General features: G+C 37.3%; 2 protein-coding genes across 6 annotated transcripts; both read right to left on the bottom strand.

Annotated features, from left to right (window-relative positions):
• Positions 1-1,878: 1,878 nt before the first annotated feature.
• POLR1H (RNA polymerase I subunit H) lies at positions 1,879-6,713 on the bottom strand. Of its 4 annotated transcripts, none has more exons than XM_039360944.1 (5): positions 6,591-6,713; positions 5,192-5,341; positions 4,042-4,139; positions 3,403-3,508; positions 1,879-2,448 (listed from the first exon to the last, which is right to left on the bottom strand). In XM_039360944.1, exons 2-5 carry the CDS (start codon positions 5,319-5,321, stop codon positions 2,327-2,329), a joined length of 456 nt encoding a protein of 151 aa, XP_039216878.1. In that variant the 5' UTR covers positions 5,322-5,341; positions 6,591-6,713; the 3' UTR covers positions 1,879-2,326. The 4 variants fall into 4 exon arrangements, with proteins under 4 accessions (XP_039216878.1, XP_039216881.1, XP_039216880.1 ...); XM_039360947.1 differs by having other exon boundaries at positions 3,399-3,508; positions 6,591-6,712; XM_039360946.1 differs by having other exon boundaries at positions 6,612-6,666.
• A 1,790-nt stretch (positions 6,714-8,503) lies between these two features.
• On the bottom strand, positions 8,504-21,512 carry LOC120315909 (putative olfactory receptor 2B8). 2 transcript variants are annotated; one of them, XM_039360942.1, is made up of 4 exons: positions 21,389-21,512; positions 20,076-20,184; positions 12,636-12,905; positions 8,504-11,585 (listed from the first exon to the last, which is right to left on the bottom strand). In XM_039360942.1, exon 4 carries the CDS (start codon positions 11,580-11,582, stop codon positions 10,623-10,625), a length of 960 nt encoding a protein of 319 aa, XP_039216876.1. In that variant the 5' UTR covers positions 11,583-11,585; positions 12,636-12,905; positions 20,076-20,184; positions 21,389-21,512; the 3' UTR covers positions 8,504-10,622. The 2 variants fall into 2 exon arrangements, with proteins under 2 accessions (XP_039216876.1, XP_039216877.1); XM_039360943.1 differs by lacking the exon at positions 12,636-12,905.
• Positions 21,513-25,592: the final 4,080 nt, after the last annotated feature.

Below are 25,592 nucleotides of genomic sequence, written 5' to 3'. Positions count from 1 at the left end.
AATAAATTAAAACAGCCGACTTCTATTAGGGGGCGTTGTCAGGAATTTGATGTTGATGATAAAGAATCTTGTAGCCTTTTAAATGTCTGTTCCAGCCTTAGAAATGCTGACTCACCATGTTCTACTTCATGTTTATTAAAAAGGATTAAAATGTTAAAGAAGACTTCACAATAAAACAGACTATTATATATATATAATTCTAGCTTAAACTAAAAGTATCAAAGAACTTTGATTTCAGCTGACATAATTGGAACAAAAATGCAAGGTGAATTAATTTCATCGTCAGTTTATGCAAACAAAAGCTGCCCCTCCCCCAACACTGGCTTTTGAAGGATTGCTGTCTATAAAGATGCTTTAGGATTAAGATGCTAGCCTCTGATCAGATCTACTTTGCATCAGAGTAAATTTTCAAATGGTCCAGTAAGGAACACCTCTTTCTAGGGACAAGCTCTGCACACAGCATCAGGAATCTCTGTTGCCTAGAATGGTACAAAGCAAACCATGGATTTCAAAATGCAGGCAATCCTTGATAGAAGCTCTTTTTCTCTCTGTAACTTGGCTGTGTGGAGTATCACCAGATATTTATATAACATTTATACCCAGTGCTTTTTTTGTAAAAAAAAAAAAAAAAAGTGCCAGAACTTACACACATTATACAACCCGCCTTGCCTACCCTACAAGGTTCCATCCAAAAAAGGTGCCAGAACTCTGTTCTGGGTGTTCTATGACCAAAAAAAAGCCCTGTTTATACCTATCCTGGAATATTGACAACCTGTTAGATCTGTATTTGAGATGATTTCCAACTACGCCCCAGCTAACTAGTCCAAGCTTTAAACAAGCAGAATTATAATGGCTTTTTCAAGATTCTATTAGGAAACTGCTTTATCAGTTTGGTAAATATAGTCCAGATATTTGGAAGAAGTCAGTGACAGCAACTGCGCTGCATGAGTTGAGCCAAAAAGATGGTGCCCACCTCTCCAAATTATGCAACACCATCAAAGAGCATGCTTCTGTCCTCCCTCCCAATTAGAGAAGTGTGATATAAGCTCACACCTTGGAGAGGAATTGGAATTAAAATAACCCAATGACTTTTCAATACACAAGCCAATTCCCAATATTCTGTTTTATATTGAATGCTATCAAGAAAATCAAATTTTGGAAACCCAAGGGGAAAGATTGATAGAAAAGAGCACTGAGGTACTAAGGACCCACAATGATTTAAGAGGGCTGTGTATCAGTGTACTGGTATCCAGCTGGAATGGACTTTAGTAACCCTTTTGAAATCTTCAAGATGCTTTGATGCTATGTTAGCTACTGACCAATAGGAGTCACTATGTAACAGGTTTGGTTGTTACTAGGATTAACTGTTTAACAGAATTTGAACCTACAGAAAACTTTCTAATATGAAGGCATATACGAAAAGGAAGGCATAATTATATGGCTTTTATAAGTCTACCTTTTCTGCAGGCTGCTGGCAGCCAGGCCAAGATAATTTAAAAGTTAATTGTGCAGTAATACAGTAGTCAACAAGTGAATGGCCCATATAAGTTCAAATCCTATTAAAAGATTGGACACCGAATATCTAGTATGGAGGATGCAGAATTGCCTGGAAAGTCCCAATAAAGGCAAAAGTGATTGAATAGTGTCTCCTATTCATCTATAGTTAGTACAATATCTAAAAACTACACAAGCAGTCCCATCTCCTTTAAGGGGAGGCGGTTTTGAGATTCATATTAACAAAAATCAGAACATTTACATAGCTTCTTCATGATGTCTGATGAAAGACTACACATTATTTATTCCTATCATGCTCATTTAGTTGCTACTAAAGTCTCACATCAATTTCTTAAAGAGCCACAAAGCAGAAGAATTAGATCATTTTGCAAAATATAGGATTATAATGAGGTCATACAATTGCATTGCTAAGCAACCATCCCACAAAGAATCCTCTTAATTCCATTTTGAAACAGAATTCAGACCTGCATGACGAAAGCCATAACATATCCAAAAGAAAGTGGAAGATCAATCTTGTCCCTTGTCCTGTGAAAAACTCAGAAGCTTATAGAAGCAGGAGGAACCAGTAAAATTCAATAAAAACATGAATTTATAGGGAAATAAATACACATAACAGCAGCAATAAAGAGACGCTTGCAACTCAACCCATGTTATGAATACTGTGCTTTCACTGATCAAAAGGTAAAGGAGATTTGAAATTCTGGAAGGCCATTTGTTAGGTCCTGTTTTTGCTGTTTCCATTTTCATTTGAACTGTGCAACCAGTCACCATCTGTCAATCATCCAATTTAAACGAGATGCTTCTAAAGCATCTAAGAACGGTACAGTCTATTCATAAAAATCCAAAAATGATTCTCTGTCACGAGTGGAGTTTTAAGTACTGTCTCCCATGTATTCTGGCAAACACGATTAAGAATCTTCTTTCTCCTGAAACCTAGAATTTAAAGAACAGCATAAATACTCTGAGATGTATTATAGTTCCTTGCAACTGCTGACAATGGATTAAAAACATATGCTGGATTAATTAATGTAATCATTTTACACACATCAATTAATATTATAACATCTGTACAACTCTCCCACTTGTCTTATACATAATTTAAATAGTCTGACAAGGTAGATTATTTCAGAACTTCAAAAGCAGAATAGGCAAGAGAATGAAGACTCATCTGAGACCTATTCTGCAGAAAAATCTGGAGCCACCATCAAATGGTATCTCCAATACTTTTCTTTGAAAAGAACTCAGATGAGTACTGGAGATTGAACAAGAGTGTTAGTTATGATCGGTCGCTGTATGGTGATCTTGCAATCTGGGTGCTTGATGCTCAGCTCAAATTATGAAGTCACAGCATCCCATGGTCATGGGATCATCATTTGCAACCTTTTTTGCTGGCTTCCTACAAGCACAGTCAACGGAGCAGCCAGCAGGAAGTTGCAAATGGCAACCTCTTGAAGCCCTTTCTATACAACCTTCAGTGATTCACTTAATGACAGCAATCAGGAGCACTGGAATTTCCATCATTAAGAGTTCATGGTGACTTGACATTGTACTTTACGGCTGCTTTACTATCATAAAGTGAGGACTACGTGTGTTAAAATGAATGGTAAATTAAGTCTTTAAAGTTCCTCCTGGAACTCAGATATATTTCCATCACGGAGTATCATCAGGTGTGAGTCTCCCAAAGAGACTCCTTTAGAACCACATTCACAGCTTCTACTGGTATATTTATAAATATATAAATCCTAAATAGTTTATGGCCTCAAGGGCTAATCCTAACATTTAATGTTGAGTCTTGTAACAAGCAAACAATATAGCTGGAACAAAACAAATGTGACTTAATTTAAAACATCTAGTCATCATAAGCAAGTCAAGGGAGCTCTTACTTGCATTGGATGCAGGTGTAGAAAACCGTCTGCCCTTCATCTGCAGATCTCATCTGCTGAGTATGGTAGGCCATGCCCTCATGCCCACACCGAGGACATTTTCTGTCAATCTGAAAAGGTTGAAAATGAACAAAATGAGAGTTCGGTAAACCTTTTGACGCTGGTATGGCAGAATCCCTAAGGTGCAACTGAGAAACTGAGGCAATAAATACAGGCTGCAGAGTCTTTCAAGGTGCCCTTATACAAGCTTGTATCTCGTGTAACCCCCTACACACCATTTTTAAAAATCTAAGAATGGACTTGGTCTTTCCTCAAGGGTAAACATGAACCCGCTGCAAAGGAATTCATTTCTGTTCTCATGTTCATTTTCCTTCTCTGCAGCTGTTCCAGATTGATTATTTCTTAAATTGTTTCCAGAAAATATAATACAGTCAAAGCCTATTTTAAATGTTTGATGGGGCACAGTGGGGTCTGTTATTTCCCATGTCAGCACAGGGTGACCCAGACAGCATCTGCAAGGGTGGCATAATTATGCAAATAAAGCAAACAGTCACAAATTATGTAACTGTCATCATTTGCATATTGGCACCATCATGCCTATAATGCCTAATGGAACCAATAACTAGTCTTCTCATTCACTCACCAGTGGACCCTTAACTTCTTTTCCTTCCTCTGCACTCAAAGAAGAGGAATCTATTTTGTTGAATGTGACAGATGTATGGATGACTCTCTTTTCAAACTCTATGCAAAGAAGAAAATGTATGAAGAATGATTAAAGTGCTCCTTAATTCAAGCTTGTCAATTTCTTTTTTATTTTATTTTTGTGCTTTTAAGTCAATGTTGATTCCTGGCAATGGCCTAGGTCAGGAGTCTTCAAACTTGACCCTTTTATGACTTGTGGACCAACTCCCAGAATTCCTCAGCCAGACATGCTGGCTGAGGAATTCTGGGAGTTGAAGTCCTGGCTGAGGAATTCTGGGAGTTGAAGTCCACAAGTCATAAAAGGGCCAAGTTTGAAGATCCCTGGCCTAAACAAATCTCTGTAATATTACTGGCAAGATTTCAGAAGTGTGTTGCCTTTGTCTTCTTCTTTCTAGAGCTGAGAAAAAGGGACTGGACCAAGGTCAGCAAGCTGGCATCATACCTAAAGGTAGGACTAGAACTCACAGTCTCCCAATTTCTAACCTGGTACCTTAACCTCTATACCAAACTGGTTTTATATTTCATCTAATGTTCCTTATATTCTCACAATTTGGAGTGGAACACATGATCACTAAAGCTGTGTTATTTCCAACAGAAAAAAATCTAGCGTGTCAGGAAGAGGATTAAATTACAACTTTTTCCTGACAACTACTTTTCTAAATCAAGGGTACTACTTTTTGTATCATTTTTTTTTGTTTTCAAAGATTGTGTTTTTTATGAAATGATATAGTCTAGTTATGAGTGATACACTGTAATCTCTTCTGCTGTTTTGAAAAACTAAGCACATTAAGGACTCAGAATAAACACCCTCTTTCCATATTTAAACGTGAAATGCATAATTTCCAATTTAAATGGATGTTCATTACAGTAATAGACACCCCACCCGCTAATGGTGCATTAAACTGAGACTTCATTCATTGCTTCAAGTGCAGAAATAAATGGTGGAAGTATTAAATGAATGAACTCAGATGGGAAAGATAGAAAATTACCAATTTCTTTTAATAAAAGAACACTGAAAAGTATGCTTGGAATTTGTTATCTATGAATTTGAATACTCCTGGAAAAATATACACCTACAAAACACAACTTACCTCGCACATCAATGTTGAAAGAGCAACAGGGACATATCACCTTATCCTGGATACCTGGCAGGGGCAGGACAGTACCACACTCCGGACAAAAATCAAGTTCTGACTCAAAGTAGGAACCTCCTTGTTCCATAATTAGAAAATAAACAGAGGCTGTATGGGAAAGAATACATACACTTCATCATAAAAATCAAAAAGTGATCCCAGAATAATTACTCATACCCTATCTTAAGAATACACACTTTTGAGGGCCACTTGAGATGTCTGATCTTCTTTTGCTGGTTGGCAAGCTGATGTTTTTTCATCTTATATGGAAAGGCCACTTCCCCTAATCAATCATTCATTATCTCAAATGTTATCAGCTCTAATATTAAAATTATTAATTTTGGGTCTGGTACTTTGTCAAATAAATAGGGACAGATCTCTTTCCATATAACTTTAAACCCAGAAAGAGGGGAGAAAAAACCTGGAGTAAATAGTGGAAGAATTAGTGTATGCAGCTATATTTATATACAATGCAAATGTATGAAATGAAAATATAAATAATCTTCCCAAGCTCTGTTTAGTTAATACGAACTAGTGATACTGTACTGTATATTTCGATATATAATTTAATGCAGAAACAAATATAAATGTTCCTAAATAATAGATCACCATTGGCCATAATGACCAGGGCTGATATAAGCTGAAATTCAACCACAATTCCAGAGCCATACATTTCCCTCTCTACTCCCTATACTGAACTTGCCCAAATGCTGCTTAACTCGTCCCCAGAAAAATAAAAACGCTGTAGAATCTAGCTCGCCTCTTGATGAAGTTTCTTATCAATGTGACTAAATGGGTTTGTCTTGGTATGTCGCAATCCCACTAAAAAGAAGATGGTCTACTTCTGCAGAAGAGTAATTGTATCTACTTCGATTTTCTCCGGTCTGGAAGCTCTTCAGTGTGCTAGATTGACGATCTGCCTCATTCTAGACCAGGGGTAGTCAACCTTGGCTCTTTTATGACTCGTGGACTTCAACTGCCAGAATTCTGGCTCAGGAATTCTGGGAGTTGAAGTCCACGAGTCATAAAAGAGCCAAAGTTGCCTACCCCTGGTCTAGACAGCTGAGAATAATGAGGGTTGGAATCGAATTTCCTACAAATCGGGAGTAAAGAGACGCTTGAAGAAATGTTGCGCCTGAGTTTTTGAGAAGAACAGGATTTCTGTGAATGCCTCTCACTAAGGTCGCTTTGAGCTGAGAAAACCATGCAATTTCTCCCAATCTTAAGTATTCCCCATCCCGGTGTAATGTAACAGTTTAGTGGAGGAGCTCGTGACTGCACCTTAAAGTCCAAACGCTCGAATCATAACCATAATCGATATATTCGACATAATCGATAATAAAAACCATAACAATACCGTTGCCCTCCGTCCATTTACCAGCTGTCGTCAGCTTCTAAACGTAACTCCACATGGAAAGAATGCTCAATTGGTTTCCCGGAGAGACAAGCTCGAGAGCGCAGAGCGGCCACTCTTCAAGAGCAGTAGAAAAAAAGAATAAGCGCTAGACAGTCCATACAACAATCCTCTTCCTCTCGTAGTGAATTTTCTAGCCCAATTTTTTTTCTGGTCGGGGCTGCATTCATGTATAATAAGACTGCAAGGTTTGTTTCCAACCAATTATCTGAAAACGCTTGCCCAAAAACCCATGCAGGGACTTGCCCAAGCAGTCTCCGAGAACCAGATACGATTGAACGGGGCAAAAAAAAAAAATGGAGATAAAGGATCAGATTGGAGTCCATAATGCAGAGAGTACCCTATCCTACATTTTTCACAGTTGTATTGCGCACCATTTATTGTAAAGAGAATTTATACTGTGAAACTTTCCAAAAGTTGTTATTGGTCAGAAAATATGCACAATGGCATAATTCGAGATTCGGGAAAGCAACCTTTGCATCTTTTTCAAAAATATCTTCAGAACTGAAGATCCCCGTAGAAAGGAACAGAACAATATAATGCAGATTTAATGGATATTTATTTATATTTCGTATTTTTTAACCACCTATCTTCCCCAGAGATCCATGCAAATTCCACGCAAAATTCAAAATATTGTGGGAATTACATTAATTCTGAGTATGTCTACTACAAATAATACATTAAAGAGCCCCTTTATCAATATCCAAAGGCTAGTTACGTGTATTCTTTCTGTTGCTGTTTGGATTTAATTTTTTAAAAACGTAAAAGAAGAGTATGGATCTGAAAAAGTGAAATGAAAACATCCCCACAGCTGTTTGAAAAACACTACCGTACTTGAGTTGCAGATGTGTTCTAACACACTTCTTCCAAAGGACTGCACAACCTTGTTTTATTTATTTTCATGCATAAACACATACGTATTTTTACATATCTCATCTTTTTACTAATCAAACATTGTTTTTTTATTGGTTTTTTAAAATTCATAAAAAGTACTCAAGACCCACCGTGGTGGTTGGGTGGTCCAACATTCAAAGGTAAAAACATATATAAACAAGTCAACTCAATACATTTCACTATCCCCTCTCTATTTCCCTCGATTAACATGATACATTTAAATATTCCATTTCTATTTTAAATTTCTATTATTACTAAACCTGTTTTATAACTTTTATCAGTTTACTACCATAGTCTTAAGTTTAAAACAACAAATTATCAATTCTAATTCTTAATTTCTCACATTCCTCATTTTATCACCAATCTCAATTATTTCTTCTTCCACTACACAATAGTTATCCTAATAACAATAAAATATTAATCAGCCATATACATATGTAATTCCAGAATCAATCCATCTCTTTAAAATAACAAAATAATATTAAACCTTAATTCATTCAGATTCATCAAACAAAATTCAAATTTACTCCAATTACTTATCATGCCTTATCACATCTTTGTTGTCATACAGAAAAGTCATCCTAGTAATTTAAAACACTCCATTAATTATTGGCAGCATCCAATCTAAACAGTCATCAATTTTTCAATTCCAATACATAATGATTTTCATTTTATTCCCAAATGTTACATAAATACACAAATTCTGTGCATTCTTAATCTGTTTAAAATATCTATTCTAATAATCATGCATATATATATATATATATATATATATATATATATATATATATACACATATATATTCTTGCTCTAACTCTAAATCTTAGTCCTTAAAACAGTCCATAAATCCAGCATTGCCTTTTAATCCATTACACAATTTTAAATTTCTCTTTTCAGTCTAATTCTGGGTTTTTTCCTGGGCCAAGCAGGTTTCCATAAACAAGCTTCCCTTTCAGTCAATAGGTCTATTTTTGTTGCTTGTCTTTGAAGAAGTAGGAGTCCCAACCTCTGCATCAAACGTCTGTTTCTCTCTTCCTTAAAGTATTGTTGCTTTATAGTTTCATATCTCAATCTTTGCTTCTTCTGTTGCTCAAAGTTACAAATGAGAGATTTGTAAGGTAGGATGAGTTCCTCTTTTATCTCTGTTAATTCCTCTTCTAGTATATCTTGGTTTGTAAAATAGTCAGATGTAATTGAGAATCCGTTTGAGTGTTTGAAGTGAAATTTCTGGATCTTAGTTCTGTAATAGGTTCTTTCAATATGGCACAAATTTCTGCAGTGGCCTCATGTATCTTTTCCAGTATAAGATTGTAGTTTAATTGTGAATGCGGTTTCTCCATTTTAATAGTGGTTAGAAAGAATCACTTTTTTTTGTGGAAGCTGTATTTGATGAAAATTAGTCTATATCCACCCCCACAATTCCCACAGCTCAGTTTGTCTTTTTTCAGAAATAATTTGAAAGTCAAATCTGATCTGGTTTCAAAAAGTAACCAGAAAGTGCAATATTAAATTTTCGCCAATAGATGTCCTCAGTAAGTTAAGAAAGAGTCTTTTCCAGGCACCATTTCCTTATTTCTATCTTTAAAAGTATAGTGTGAAAGAAGAAATAATCTTCCAACACCAGGTGATAATACAGTTCTTAGAAAAAAAAAGAGAGAGAGTTTTCTGTATCCCAAAAGATATGAAAGTAAAATTTAATCTTGTAAAATGCCTTCCTTCCCCAAAACATAAAAGCTGCTTTCTTTAGCCAGGGAAATAATTCCATCAAGGCTCTTACAGGTAAAAAAAACAAAGTCAAATAGAGAGAGTAACAAGGAAAATTTTCACCCGGGTTCACCATGGGGGCTCTTACAGCTTAGATGTTCTTGACTTGCAGTTTGAAGCAGCAGGGTGATCGGCCATTTTACTGGCCGATCTTCTTCTCCGTCAGCCCTCAGAGATCGCCCAGACAGCCTCCTCAGCTGAGCCAAAGCCTTCTCGATGGAAGTCGCACCCTCCAGGGCAGCTTTCGACCCAACTGGCAGAGGGAAAGCTAGCCGACAAAGAGACAAGTCTGCTCGTATGACTAGGAATGCCGCGAACCGGAACCGGAAGTGTTCTAATACACTTCTTCGAAAGGACTGTACAACCCTGTTTTATTTATTTTCATGCATAAACACATAGGTATTTTTACTTATATCTCATCTTTTTACTAATCAAACATTGTTAAAGGTAGGATTTATTAAACCAGGTGCCTTTCCAGCAATCACCTGTCTATTTCATTCTTTTTCAGCATTCAGTTTAAAGCACTACCAGCAGCTACAGTATCAATCACTGAGTTCATTATCTTGGAGAGGATATTCCACATGAGGAAGTTCTGTCTCCAGCACACACTGACTACATATTTAATGCAAAGGATCAAAGAAATAGCTAAGGAGTTGAATGGACCTACGCAGAAATTTGGCTCTTGATATATTCTAGTTCAGCTCCCATGCTGTTTATAGAGTTTTAAAGATCAAAAGTAGCAAATTAGTTAAAATAGGTAACCATTTATGTGTACACATTATAGGCCAGGGGTGTCAAACTGCCGGCTCGCAGGCCGAATGCATCATGGCGAAACCGCGCCCACCCCATTGCTGGCAATGGGGAAAAAAGACATGTCACGTGATATGGTGAGTTTGACATCCTTGCTATAGACCATTAGAATACATATTTGTGGAAATACAGATTAACTAAGATCTGGGATGAGTAAATTACCTATTTTTAAACTCTTGAAATGCTTTTAAATTAAATACCATTTAAATACTATAGTTAAATGTCATTTTTCCCAACACTGTATAATTTGTTGGATTATTCCAAAGGTGATATACATGAGCAATAAAAATAAAGAACACTGTCCCTGCAATTATAAACATCATCATCATTGTAATTATCATGAATCATGTTGTTTTTCTGAAAGAAATGGCAGCTACTAGCTTTATTTTTTCATCATTAGTCTTTGCAGCATGTTTGGAGTAACAAAGAATGAGCATTTGTTAAAAGTATTGGTTTTGGTCTGTTGAATAAAGTTGATAAATGACCTTCATTAGACATTGACATTCCTTATTGATATTCTTTATTATTGATCTTCATTATTCTTCGGATGGCTTTATGTACCTCTTTGTTTCTCAAAGTGTAGATCAGTGGATTAAGCATGGTGGTGACAAAGGTATAGAAGAGGGAAATCATCTTGCCTTCATCACCGGAGTACTTGGATGGAGGTCGGAGATAACTACAAATAGCTGAGCCATAGAAGAGTGACACCACCATCAAGTGGGAGACACAGGTATTGAAGGCCTTCCGCTTTCCTTCAGCTGAGTGGATCCTCAATATAGCAGCCACAATGTAGCTGTAAGAGATTATGATCAGACCCAGAGGTGGTAGAAGGAACATCAGACTTGAGGCAAAGAGCTCTGCCTCATAAACAGAGGTGTCCACACAGGCCAATTTGATCAAGGCTGGTACCTCACAGAAAAAGTGATCTATCTGGTTCTGCCCACAACGTGGAAGACTAAAGGTCATGAGTGTCTGTACTACTGAATTGCTGAAGCCACTTCCCCATGAGATAGCAGCCATTGTGAAACACAGAGAATGGCTCATAATGGTAGTATAACGCAGTGGATGACAGATGGCAGCATAGCGGTCATAGGCCATGACAGCCAACAAAACACACTCCGTGGAGCCCAGAGCAAGAGAGATGAATAACTCACCCACGCAGGCACCATAAGTGATAGTCTTGCTTTTTCTCCAGAAGTTCACCAGCATATGGGGCCCAAGACTGGTGGTACAAGAGAGATCAAGGAAGGAAAGGTTGTTGAGGAAGAAATACATGGGGGTGTGGAGATGGGGATCTAATCTTGATACCACAATGATGGTTGTGTTGCCCAACAGCGTCATCAAATAGCAAGTTAGGATAAGAACAAAGAGCAACATCTCCAAGTGTGGCCGGTCAGTCACTCCCAGTAAGATGAATTCTCCTTGGTAGCTTTGGTTTCCTTTCTCCCATGATGAGTCTCTGGACATCCTCTAAAAAAAAATTCAGGGAAATAAAAAGAACAGCAGAAGAAATGGAAATAGATTATGGATGCTGATTTGAATGAAAGTAATTTAAATGAAATATTAAGGTTTATTGAGGATCACCCAATGATTTGCACATTTGGATTGAGTTCTGACTTTGGCTCTGATTAATCCAGGAATATTTTTGATGTTGCCTTCCATCAAAAAATATTCCTGGACTTTCAGTAGTTCTAGCAAACCCCCCCCCTCCCATTTTTTTAGTTCTTATTCAGAGCTGATCTTGCTTGCCCGATCATTACTCCAGACCCTTATAGTTTCAGGAGGGCAGAAGTACAAGTCCTCATTCCACACTAAAGCTGTTAAAATGACTTTTGCTAAAAAAAATTTTTTTGTTCCACATTAATAGTAGTATTTAATTCTGCTGTTGCAACCAGGGCAGTTCAATCATTTGTTGTGCTTATTGTCTTACACAAATATCTCTACCAATAAAGAGAATCTTTGTAGCTGAGGTTGAACTGTGGAGTCCTTTTTGTTCTCTGAGCTCAGTTGTTTTCTTGCCGATGTTTCATTACTCAACTAGAAACATCTTTCATTACTTAGTTGGGTAATGAACTTTCTGCAAGAAAACAACCAAGCTCAGAGAGCACCAAGGACTCCACAAATATCTCTGTTACAATTAGACAGGGGCATCCTCAGTTGGATTTTGCTCTTTGCCATTGGCCTCCATTTTATATAACATTGCTGGGTGGGCCTCTGATGAAAGAATTGGTGCGGTGGGATCAGCAATGTAGTAGAATGTTGAAATGCTGACTGTTGCTTTTTCCCCTTTAACTGAATGAAATTGACAAGAGTTCTGTTTCCATTTCTAGCCCCAGTGATCAAAAGAGTGGAATCCTCAAAAGACATTCCCCCCTGCTCCCCATAGAGAAAGAAGTTGGTCTTGACTTCTGGGGAAACGAGCAATTGAAGGCTATGCATCATTATGGCTGAAACTGAGGAAGAGCTGAAATTCAGAAAAGCATTTCTTAAAACGGTTCAATCTCCAGCTAGTTTACTCACAAGGGACAAGCAGCTGAAGGCTGCTGTGGAGAAAAGTCTTCTGATGGCTGGGAATTCACTTCCAAAATTTCTCACAATGAGAAGAAAATGTTGTTCTTCCACTTCTTTAATGGAGGTAGCCAAAGAGCATAGATGAATAAATTGCCCTTTATTGTACAATTATCTCCCCAGTCCTCTCTGATCATCAGAACAAATCCATAGAAAGTTATCAAGGTGAAGTTCTTTCTACTCCACCTTTTCCAGATTGAGAATAGTCAGCAGCCAGGGAAGCTTCAGAAAGATGGAAAAATGTGTAACAGAAAGCAACAACCCCCTTCAATGCCACAACCAGGACAGAAAGCTCAAAAATAGCAAGAGAAATTTGAGAGAAACTGTCAACTACCCTGAAAGTAATATAGAAACACATCTGGGAAGGCAGAGCTTGAAATAATGCAAATCAGATGTTGACATCATAATCTGTACGATCTTAAAAGTGCTCTTAAGGAGCTTCCGGTGGGAGGCGACGGCGATGGCGGCTAGCTTTTAGCCGTCCAGCTGGGGAAGTGTCAGAGCCGCGGAGCGCAGCGCGCATCAGCTGGCCCGCGGCTCGGAAATCCCTTCCCGGGCAAAGGGAAGGGATAGAGAACGCAAGAGTAGAGGTAGAACCCCTGAACCCCCTCTGGATTTATTTCTAGAGGGGGTGAAAGGAGTGTTCCCTCGGAGCTCTTGCTGATCTCCGCCTCCCAGCTGTTTTTGCTTCCTAGGAAGCAAAAGAAACCGCCGCTTCTATCTCCGTGTTTACAGCATTTTGGTGAGTAATTTTTAAACGGACGGAGCAGTTTAAAGGATTTTTTGTTATATTTTAGGTGTTTATTTTTTTTATCTTTTGATTTTTACTATTTTTCCTCCTTTTCTTTGTTATACTAGTGAAAGGACTTAAGATGGCGTTTTGAAAGTGTCGGAGTTTTTTTTTCCTTTCTCTTTTGTTTTACTTTCCCTTTTTAAGGACTGTTTTTTGCTTTTGCTTTTGCTTTTGGCTTAGAATTTTTTCTTTTGAATTGTTTGCTCTTTTACTACTTATTTTTGGGATTTATTCTGGACTTTTAATGATTATAGTTTGTCTCTTTTTAAAAATTCTTTTTTTCTTTTTTTCCTCCTCCCTTTTTGGCTGGAGGGGAAAGGGAAGTGACAATTGTGCTTTTTAAAATGGCTTCAAAGAGGCAGCAGCCTTCCTAATACCCAAGGTTATTTCTTCTCCTATAACTTCCACTGCACAGCTACAACAACAATCTAAACATGCACCACCGGCTCAGCCACCACCCTCCCCTCCTCTACCTGGACTTTCAGTACAAGAGGTTAGAGGCATAATGGGAGAGATTGTAGTTCAAATGAGAGAGGAAATGACTCAATTTGTTTCACAGATTAAATCAGAAATTAAATCTGATCTCAAAGAAGAGATAACGGGGATAAAGTCTAAATTGCAAGAAAATAATAATGAATTACGACAAGATATACTGGCAGCTGTTTCAGGTTTGGCTACTGTGGTGGTTAAGCTCGATGCAAGGCTTGAGGAAGTGGAAGACAAAGTTGACTCTTTAGATGACAAAATTCAAGACGTGGAAAGGAAGGTGGACTCCTCACAAGAAGATATTTTGATGTTTCAGTACAGACAGATGGAGTATGCTCTGAGGATTAGAGGCCTCAAGGAAGATATGAATCAAGATTTGATGGAGGTGGTTCTTAGTGATCTGGCGCTGGCTTTGGATATGGATAAAGGAGAATTACAGAGAGAAGTAGAAAAAATTTATAGACTCAACTCCTGGATTGCTAAGCAGAAGAATTTGCCCAGAGATGTGGTGATTTACTTTACAAAGAAGTCCCTGCGGAATGAGATTATACAAGCTTTTTACAACAAAAGATTTCAGATTGCCGCCCAAGATGTCATCATTCTAAAGGAAATCCCATCTAAAATTTTAAGAAGTAGGAAAGACTTTGCTTTTTTAACCAATGAGCTTAAAGCTAGATCGATGCCATTCAGATGGGAAATTCCGATGGGTATCGTTTTGAGCCATGCTGGGACACGTTACAGATTGAACACAGTTGACAAAGCTAGAGATTTCTATACTTCGGTCCTGAGTGCAGGCTCAACTTCATCTGGTCGGAAATCTTTGAGTGCTAAGGAACCTGAGCAGCAATCTGAGGCACTAGATTTGGTTTCCGCAGGGATGATAGAAGTGGCAAAGCAACGCCAAACGGAGGCTAAAGAGCAGAGGATGACTCGTGCAGCCTATAAGCGTAAAGAGAAAGAGCAACGTAAAAAAGAGCCCAAAGAGAATTCTCCTGGAAGTGCATCACCGCCGGTGGGAGGAGCAAGACCCAAGAGTTATGCAACACACGCAGCTCTGTCAGAGTTTGATGGTGTCTTCTCCAGGCTGCGTGCCAAGGGAGATGGCAAAGTTTTTGACCTGGAATGTTAATGGATTGAATTCTCCTCAGAAACGGAAAAAAATCTTTTATTATTTGAAGCAACATACCAATGATGTTATTTGTTTACAGGAAACTCATATTCTACTTAAAGATCAGAAATATTTAGTTAATGCTCGTTTGGGATCTCATTTTATATCTCCTGCACCTGGGAAGAAAGGGGGAGTTGTTATATATGTCAAACAAAACCTGCCAGCTTGTCTGGTAGAATCAGATCCCCAGGGGAGATATGTGATGATTGAACTTGGTATTTATGGTAAGAAAGTACTTATAGTTGGACTTTATGCTCCAAATCAACAACAGGAACAATTTTATAAACAGTTACACCAAAAAATAACTTTGCTTGATTATAGATCAGTGGTATTAATGGGTGATTGGAATGGTGTCTTAGACACACAAAGGGATAAGAAAGGTTCCTCTCCTTTTCTTAAACAAGCAAGGCTACCTAAAGCCTTTTTTGATATGAAAGAAGACTGGGAATTAAGGGACTATTGGCGGGAACGTAATCAAGAGGAGAGAGACTTTACTTTTTTTTCTGACAGACACCAATCTTTTTCAAGAATTGACTTTTTCTTGATTACCACGGATTTGTATAATAAAGTAAAGAATGTAAAGATTTTTCCTAGATCACTGACGGATCATAGTCCAGTTTGGATGGAGTTGATTCAAGAGAAAGAGGAAAGAAGATCCTGGAGAGTTAATGAAAATTTGTTTAGACAAGAGAAGAATGTTCAAAAACTAAAGGAGTGTTTAAAGGACTATTTTGCTTTGAATATGTACAAGGGGACTTCAATGTCAATGGTATGGGATGCAGGTAAAGCATTTATGCGCGGTGTTTTGATAAAAATGAATAATTTTTATAAGCGAAATCAGATTCAGAAACGTAGAGAACTTGAAGATGAAATTAAACTAAAAGAAAGGGCTTTGATTCTAAATCCTTCTGATGAAAGTACTAAAGAATCTGTAAAGTTATTAAGGTCACAATTTAATATGTTGATAGCAGATCAAGCTGCAACCAATTTATTATTTATGAAACAAAATACATTTTGTAATGCTAATAAGCCGGGGAGATGGTTGGCTTATCAATTAAGAAAGAAACAGAGACAGAGAATAATAGAGAAAATAAATTATAAGGGTAAACTAGTTTCTCAGAAGGAATTAATTAAAAAATCTTTTTTGGATTATTATCAAAACCTATACAAATCTACTAATGTACAACTGTTAGATATAAATAAATATTTAGCTGAGGCAAGTTTTCCTAAACTGACTGAGGATCAGAAATATGAAATTAATGGTTTAATTACTAAGGAGGAAACTGCCTCAGCAATTCAACAATTGAAATTAGGGAAAGCACCGGGTACGGATGGGTTAACAGCTGTTTATTATAAAGCCTTAATGGAGGAGATGATCCAACCATTAAATGATCTTTTTAATGGTATCTTACAGGGTTTAGAGATTCCTCCTTCATGGCGTAGTGCTTTTATATCATTGATTCCAAAGGAGGATCAAGATCTTACTTTACCAAAAAATTATAGGCCTATATCTCTTTTAAACGTGGATTATAAGATATTTGTAAAAATTTTGGTAAATAGGCTTATGAGGGTGGTGCATCATCTTGTGCATAAAGATCAATCAGGGTTTATAACAGGAAGGTATATGAAAAACAATGTTAGACAAATTATTAATTTATTAGAATACTTAGATAAGAACAACCAAGTTCCTGCAGGGCTCATATTTTTAGATGCTGAAAAAGCATTTGACCAACTGAATTGGCATTTTATGCTAAGAGTAATGGAAGAAATGAATTTTGGTGAAAACATATTACAAGCCCTTAAGGTAATATATCAAAAACAAACAGCACAACTTATTGTTAATGGAGGTTTGTCGGAGGTTTTCACAATAGAGAAAGGTACTAGACAGGGGTGTCCTTTATCGCCATTGTTGTTTGTTTTAACATTGGAAATATTATTGATTAAAATTCGAGAGTCTCAGGAAATTAAAGGAATATATGTTAATAAAAAAGAATATAAGTTGAGAGCTTTTGCGGATGACTTGGTTGTTACTTTGTCGCAACCTGATTATTCTGTAGTAAACTTATTACAGTTGATTCACCATTATGGTTTGGTCTCGGGTTTTAAGATTAATGTAAATAAGACTAAAATTTTACCTAAAAATATGTCGAGTCAGGAGAAGCAGATTTTGGTTAACTCGACGGGTTTTGAGATTGTTAATAAGGTAAAATATTTGGGGGTGATGCTGTCTGTTTCTAATGCAAAATTATTTAAAAATAATTATGAAAGGTTGTGGGTCAGGGTACAGAAAGACTTGAAGAACTGGGAAAAGCTGCAATTATCCCTCATGGGAAGAATTGCAGTGATAAAAATGAATATTCTACCCAAGTTTCTTTTTTTGTTTCAAATGTTACCAATTTTGAAAAATGAGATTAATTTAAATGAGTGGCAGAAGGGTCTCAATAAATTTATTTGGGTAGGGAAAAAACCAAGGGTTAAGTTCAAAATTATGCAAGACTTTCGTGAGAGGGGCGGACTCAAGGTACCAAATTTGAAATTATATTATGATGCGGTGGTTTTAACATTAATTAGTGACTGGGTAAATTTGACAAACTCTGAGATACTTTATCTAGAGGGATGGGATTTACTTTATGGGTGGCATGCCTATTTAATATTTAATAAAAAAATAGATTGGGCTTTTAAATCTCATATTTTAAGAATTTCTTTACTTAGGATCTGGAGAAAATATTATAAAAGTGATTTTAAAGTACCATTATGGGCTATACCTTGGCATGCGATAGAAGGAATAAAAAGAGGGGTTAAAATGGATATGGTGTCTTATAGACAGTTACTTAAATGGGATGGACAAAACTGGCAATTAAAATCACGGGAAGAATTAGCACAAGAAAATTTTACTTATTCTTGGTTCCAATATAGGCAACTACTAGATAGATGGAAGATGGATTGTAAGGTGGGTTTTCTTAGAGAAGATGAAAATCTTATTAAGCAACTGAAGGATCAAAGACAAACCCACATTAAGAGAATTTATGGGGTTTTAGTTGAATTGGACTCAGAAACGGAACTAATTAAAGATTGTATGATTAGATGGGCGCAGAACTTTGGTGAGCCAGTTTCATTGGACACCTGGGAAACTATTTGGGTGAGAAATGTCAAATTTACTCAAGCACAGAATTTAAGGGAGAATTTTTATAAAATGTTTTATAGATGGCACCTTGATCCACAAAAAATGTCTTACATGTACCCTGACGTGCAACCTAAATGTTGGAGATGTGGTTATAAGGAGGCTTCCTATTATCATATTTGGTGGTCATGTAGAGAGATAAAAGCATTTTGGATCAAAATATGGTGGAATATCCAGAGAATTTTTAGAAGGAGGGTAAAATTTACTCCGCAATTATTTTTGTTAGGTATTGTTACAGATTGTGATACAAAGGAGGTTGTATTGATGTTAAATTTGATCACAGCCGCGAGGCTGTTAGTTGGACAATATTGGAAGAAGGAATCTTTGCCTACATTGCAGGAATGGTTTTTTAAAGTAGCTTATCTGGCGGAAATGGCAAAGATTTCGGCTTTCTTAAAGCAACAAACGCAAGAGAAGTTTTTTGCTATCTGGGACAAATGGATAAAATTTATACAATTTAGATTGGGTATACAAAAATATCATATAGCTTTTTCATAGGTTTTATTTTTATATATATTATAGATATCTTTTTTATATATATAAATATAAAGTTTTTAATTTAATTTTTATTTTATTTTTTTTATTTCTTAAGCCTATATTCTGCTCTGGGAAGCTCGGGGGGGGGAAGGGAGGGTTTTTGGGAGGGGTGTGGGGTGGGGTTTTTTTTTTTTTTATATGTATTGTTTAATTTTTTTTCTTTTGTATATGTTGTTTTTTGTTCTGTATTGTTCTTGTCTTTCTTGTAAAATTTATAAAACTTTTAATAAAAAAAAAAAAAGTGCTCTTAAGGATATAATAGATTTTAGACTCTGACAAAATTTTTCATCAGGGGTTCTTAAATCTTAGTGGCTGTGGTTTAAGAGGATTTGGTGTTTAATGCACTGCAAATTAACAAAGCAAAGCAAACATTTATATTTGTAGGAATAAAGGGTACTTTTCTTTATGAAGTCCCTCATGGATCTGCGTGGGGACTGATATTTTTAATTTGTTCATAAATTATTTTGATGGGTAAGCAGTGTCTGGTTTTCAGGAAAAAACAGAATAGCAGAACAATTATTATAGTTTAATAACAATTGTTATTAAACAGTTCAGAATGGTAAAATCCTAAAATAGTTGTGAAGAGATCAAGAAGAATTTCTTTAAATTGGATGAACAGAGTTCAATTTAAGTTAGTGTGAAGTTATCACATCAGGCATCTACTTCTCCCAATTTTACATACATTTTGTTAGGGTATAAACTGCTTGCAACTAAGTAGGAAGCAAAATAACACACTGAAATCAACCTAGTATGGCATTTGTGAAAAAAGACAATTCTATGCTAGGAATTGCTGTCAATTGTTTGGAAATAAATATATTAACACTGTAAGCCCTGAAGCAAATCCTTGGTTCATTTACATCTGGTTGTTCAATTTTTTTAAAAGGATACTATAGACCTGGAAAAACATGCAGAGGAGGGTAATGAAAATAATTGGGGGGTGCAGAAAAAAATACCTTCCTTGTGAGGCTAGAAAACTGAGATACTTTAGTTTGTAAAAAAGACAGTTTGAGGGCATATTAAATAAAATCATGCATTACGTAGAGGAAATAGATAGGAGTTTTTCTCTCGCTCTCAAAACACTTAGGATCCCTCCCTCAGGTCATGCAGAACAGTCTTAATCTGGAGTTTAGTTTAGGCTAACTAATTTGTATAGCTTAAAAAGGAGATCAGATAAATGCAGGGATGACATATCTCTCAATAGCTATTTACCCTGAAACTCATGATTACCTCTGATTAGGGTACAGCATCCAAATACCAGTTGCAGGAAAATAATTATGAGAGAGGGGTACATTCTCAGCTTCTGTTTGTGAGTACCCCAGAGGCATCTGGCAGGACACTGCAAGAAATCAAAAGTTGGAGTGAGATGGGCTTTCAATTGTTCCAGCAAAACTATTCTTAGATGTTCCTTTCTCTTAGATTCTCCTTGCTTTTCCTTGTTCTGAGAAAGTGAGAAGCTTTCCAAGGTTTCTGTCAGTGGGAGTTGAATCTTGCAATACTTCTACATTGCCGGTAAGACAATGTCCTTTGCAATAAAACATTCCAAACATTAACCTCTTACAAAAACCCATGTCCAGGATGAAAGTCTAAAGGATTTTTACTGTCATCTTCTCCTTGAGGACGGGTTACTTGGTCTCATGGAAGTATTGTCCGTGAAGGAGAGGCCTTGATGAGAGTAAACTATTCACTGTAACATTTTGGACTGATTCTAAAGAGCTCCAGAAACAACAAAAGAGCAGAAGAGATTCAGGTGAAGGCAAAAGCTACACAACAGTTGAAGCCAAATATTTTTCACATACAAGTTGATGAAGACTCAGTGAGGGGAAGATCAAAGCCAATGGGTTAAAATTACATAAATCTAGTTTCAGGGAAAGAAACTGGCAAAGAAGAGCCAGGCTGAAGAAGACAAGAGGACAATAACTGAACAAAGAGGGGCCAAGACAGTTGTGGGATAAAGCCATGGAAGGAGGAAGGGATTAAAATAAAAATGGAAGATTGTTTGTGAGGTTCCTGATGGCCAATTCCAAAGGCTATGTTGATAAACCATTCTGCAGCTGTGCAGATGTTTTTGCAATAAGCAAGAAGATGGAAAAAGTAGAAAAACATAGAAAAATTACAAATGGAAGATATTGACATTGGGTTCCCCAGATATTCTTGTAATTACATAACAGTAGAGTGGGAAGAAGCACAAAAGGAGAGAACGTATCAACCCAACTGGGCAAGAGAGAAACAAAAGACATGGACTGATGCAAATTTAGCTTATTTAGAACATGGACCCAGGCTTTATGAGATCAATTTTCTGGCCTTATGGTTGTAATAAAAATGTGCTAGGAATTACAATTAGTGAAAGAATAAAGAAAAAATATGATGCCAAATGTGTAACACACAGGGAAGCAGGAAGAAAATAAGAGCACAAAAGGACTACAATGGTAGAAAGATGGTGGTGAGGATTTAGAATGTCAGAAAGTTAAGACTCTGAAGTATAACAGTCAAGATAAAAGAGAAAAAGCCAGGAAGAAGGTGATCTCCCTTGCAACTCTTACCATGATTGACCCTCTATTTCATCACAACATTTGCATTGTATCATGGAGGGGCCATTCAGTTCTGCACAGCTGAACCTTGCTCTCTTTGCCTTTATGTGCAACAGATTTTCTGCCTTTATATTCCTAAAAAAAGGAAGGAAATCTGATTGCCAGAACTCTAGTATATATATTTATTGCAAATAACAAGGACATCATTTGGAAAATTGCTCTAGAATCAGAACTCAGAGTGAACTCCTAGGGCCAAACTACATATTTTTCAGGTGACAATTGGTAATGAAGTCCCAAAGGCCACCTCACAGAGGCACAGTATCCCCAGGAAATATGACTTTCAAGGGAGGGAGGGAGGGAGGGAGGGAGGGAGGGAGGGAGGGAGGGAGGGAGAGAGAGAGAGAGAGAGAGAGAGAGAGAGAGAGAGAGAGAGAGAGAGAGAGAGAGAGAGAGAGGACCCCAACAGCCTTTAAGCCACACATCAACCTACAAACCGACATACAGAGATTATTTTATTCTTTTGAAAAAGCATTCATGATTATATCTTTTAGTTTAGCTGAAGTTTTTAAAACTCCACTGAATTCTTTGTCACTAAGAGATGCTATCTCATCTCATCTAAAGCAGGAGATGGTAAACTGATTGCTCTTCTCTAGAACAGACATTCTGTATTTGAAACGTGAGTTCTAACAGTTGCTTTGAGCTTTTCCAAATAATTGTAGACACAGCTGTGCATCAAATTTACTTGGTTAGATCAGCACAATGCTTTGTAAAACCCACACTGAATCTAGATTGAACATATCTTTTCACTGGAATAGGCAGGTTGAATATTTGTAGCCCATGTTTTTTCTTCCAGGTAATGTGCATGGTTATCTTAAGGATGAGAATAAGGATGGTTGACATTCCATGCATCATGAATATAAAATTCAAAAGATACTTTATTTCATTATGAATCACACCTATGACATGTGTCAATGAGTGGATACCATCAAAATTTACAAATCAGTACTGCTGGTAATATTCCATACCACTAGTTATGGTATTCTGCTGTAATTGTCCTCCATTCTTCTATTCTTTCCACTGAAGACTGAATGCTCCTTGAATTTGAGCCTTTTGATTATTACAGAATTGATTATATTCCGCATTAGAATGTCTTGTTCTAGTGATGGTGAACCTTTTAGAGACCGAGTGCCCAAACTGCAACCCAAAACCCACTTATGTATGGTCGGGTGCCAGGTGGGCGTGGCCCATTGGGTGGGTGTGGCCCATTGGGTGGGTGTGGCACATTGGGTGGGCATGGCTGCAGACTGGCAGACTGGGTGGGACTAAAAAGTTCAGTCAATCAATTCCAACTTTGCGAGATCTATTTTTTTCCGCGAGAAGTTGAAATTGATTGAACCTTTTTTTTTTTTGCACACGGCGGCAGAGGCCTAAAGTGAAAAGGTTTTATAAAACACCACTGAAGGCCTAGGATTGGGGCGATAGCACCCGTGCCCACAGAGAGGGCTCTGCATGCCACCTGCCTTGTTCTATTAACTCCTCTGCGCTGCTTACACAGCCTGGAAAACGTCCATAAAAAATCTTCCATTTCACCTTTGTTTTTGATCTGATAACTCTGAATAAACAGGACAGAAACTACAGACCTTCAACTTTATTACAATAAGATAAATACATAAATAATTCTATAAACCTGTGTTGGAATGTTTTCTTTATATGTTTAAAAATTAAGAAATGATGAAAGATTGCAGAGGCAGTAGTAATGTCATTTTATAAAGGCTGGCTCCTGTTGTTATAAATAAACGGGCACATCAAATAGCAAAGCCCATGTAAAGGAAGACAGGTAGCATAGAAAAACATATGTGTAGAAAGATAAAATGCCCACTTAAGGATACTTCTGTTTTAACTCTAAGATAAAGAGACATCTGTTTTAAGTATACATAAGGAGGCATCTGTTTTTGCTGTAGATAAGAAAACATTTGTTTGTAATAAGCTAACACATTCCATCCTATATCAATAAAAGAGAATATTTGTGGCTGAGGGTTAAATTGTGGGGACCTTGGTGCTCTGTGAGCTTGGTGGTTTTCTTGTGTAGACATTTCATTACGGAAACTAAGCTAACATTTTCAGTGCTAGGAAGAAGTGGCGTTTGCTTTCACTTTGTATTCTAGTGGCTTGCTCTGTCAGTGTTGGTGGGAATGGTCTTGGAGGTTCTTTTTCAAGAGCCAATAATTCCTGGGTGCTGTGTAGATGTGTATCAATAAATTTGACAAAAATATAATCAATAAAGGTGTTTGGGTGCGTGGTATGTCTATGTATTGCTTGCAACCCTTCACCTAGCATTTTGTGCTGCAAGGACTGCACATGGACCTCTTTCATCAAGCAATTCCTGCAAATAGAAAATACAATTATCTCATTCATTTGAGATTTATTCCACTCTGCACTGAGCCAAACCTTTGCAGATTTGTTTCTCCCATTCCCACATCTTTACCCCGTCACTTTTTTGATGCAATCTATCCTTCAAGGATGAGATTTTGCAAATGGTTTCAAGACCTTCTAGGCTAGGGCTTTGCTGATCTCTGGAAGGTAATGTCCAGTATGCCACTAATTATTCTGTCTTGAGCCTGTGACAACAATAAAGCAACTGGGCAACACAACTATCATTATGGTATCAAGAGTAGATTGCAGTATTAAGACTTGATCCAGGGCTCCATATCCCCATGTATTTCTTCCTAAGAAATCTTTCCTTCTTTGACCTCTGCTTCACTACCACTAAATGCTGATAAGGTTCTAGAGAGAAAAAAAGACCATCACTTATGGTGGCTATGTGGCTGAGTTGTACATCTGTCTTGCTTTGGCTCCACGGAGTATATTTTGTTGGCTGTCACGGCCTATAAGTGCTATGCTGCAGTGTGTCATCCCTTGCAGAATGACTGTTGTCTTCTGGGTGAATGGCTTCAGCAACTCTTTCATACAGACCAGTAAGAAGAATTTCTTTTGTGAGGTTCCTGCCTTTCTAAAAGTGGCCTGTGTTGATACTTCACTTAATGTTTTCTACTAGTGTGGTGTTCCTTCTAGCACTAGTCAGTTTTATCATAGATTCTAATGTACGCATGTCATACACATGACCTGCAGGCCACATCCGGCCTGCGCAGGCCACACCTACCCAGCCCCGCAAAAAAAATAATAATCCCAGTATGTCACGATACAGCCCACGATGTGATTGGGTTTGACACCCCTGTTCTAATGGCTCTATAAAAGCTGTAGGGCAGGAAGAGGGTCTTCAATCCTTGTTCCTCCCACTTGGTGGTGGTGTTACTCTTCTATGGACCCATCATCTTCAATTATCTCCAGCCTGTCAGTTCCTGAGGCAATTTTTTCTCCATTTTCTATGCAGCACATTTGTCACCACCATGCTTAATCCACTGATCCATGCGCTGAGGAATATACAGGTACACAAAGCTCTCCAAAGACTAACAATGAAGAATTCTCAGCCCCATTTGAAGGTGAATGATAAGTGCTCCCTATTTGTTACATGTGGATTTTTTATTGTACCTTACACAGCAATAGGCAAGTAAAAGAACAAAGAAAACCAAAAACCAAAGCCACAGAGATGATCACACAATTTATCATTCACTTTCATACAATAAAGAAAGAATCTCTAAAATCTGTTTAATTTGTTATCACTGGCACATGTACAATTTGTGTCAAGTCTATCCCATGATTTCTTTTCAATTGTGTTTGATTCTCTATGAAAAAGACATCTTCTGAAGTTCTTGGAAATTTCTTTTAATGGGGATTGGAGCTGATTTTATTACTGCTTTGACAAATCCAGACTGCTTTATAGCTTTTGCTGTCACGAATCCTGGCTGCATTGTGCTCATTGTGCTATACTATTCCTATTTCCACAGAAAGAGTTTCCTCATGATTTCTTCCTTTACAAGAACATTTCCCAATTTTTCCATTGCATTCCCATCACAAGCTTCTGAAGATCATTATATAAGCCAGAGTCAGCAATGCACTCTTTCCGGATGCCATATATACAAAGTCTCTTTCATACCATCTGCAGGACTCCAAAGTCATATTAAAAATTAAGGCTCCTCATGATTGGATTGAATTGAAAGGGTTCCTTTCAGATACACATCTAAAACTGCTGTTCACACTGAACACCAACCACTCTCCAGGGATTTATTGAACCCACTGGATTCCCCAGGTCAGTCCT

Source organism: Crotalus tigris, unplaced genomic scaffold, assembly GCF_016545835.1.
Source record: "Crotalus tigris isolate CLP2741 ecotype Arizona unplaced genomic scaffold, ASM1654583v1 scf7180000019189.1338056, whole genome shotgun sequence".
In the NCBI taxonomy this organism is placed as follows: domain Eukaryota; kingdom Metazoa; phylum Chordata; class Lepidosauria; order Squamata; family Viperidae; genus Crotalus; species Crotalus tigris.
The sequence above is the reverse complement of the archived record's forward strand: the minus strand, read 5'-3'. Positions and strand labels throughout refer to the sequence as shown.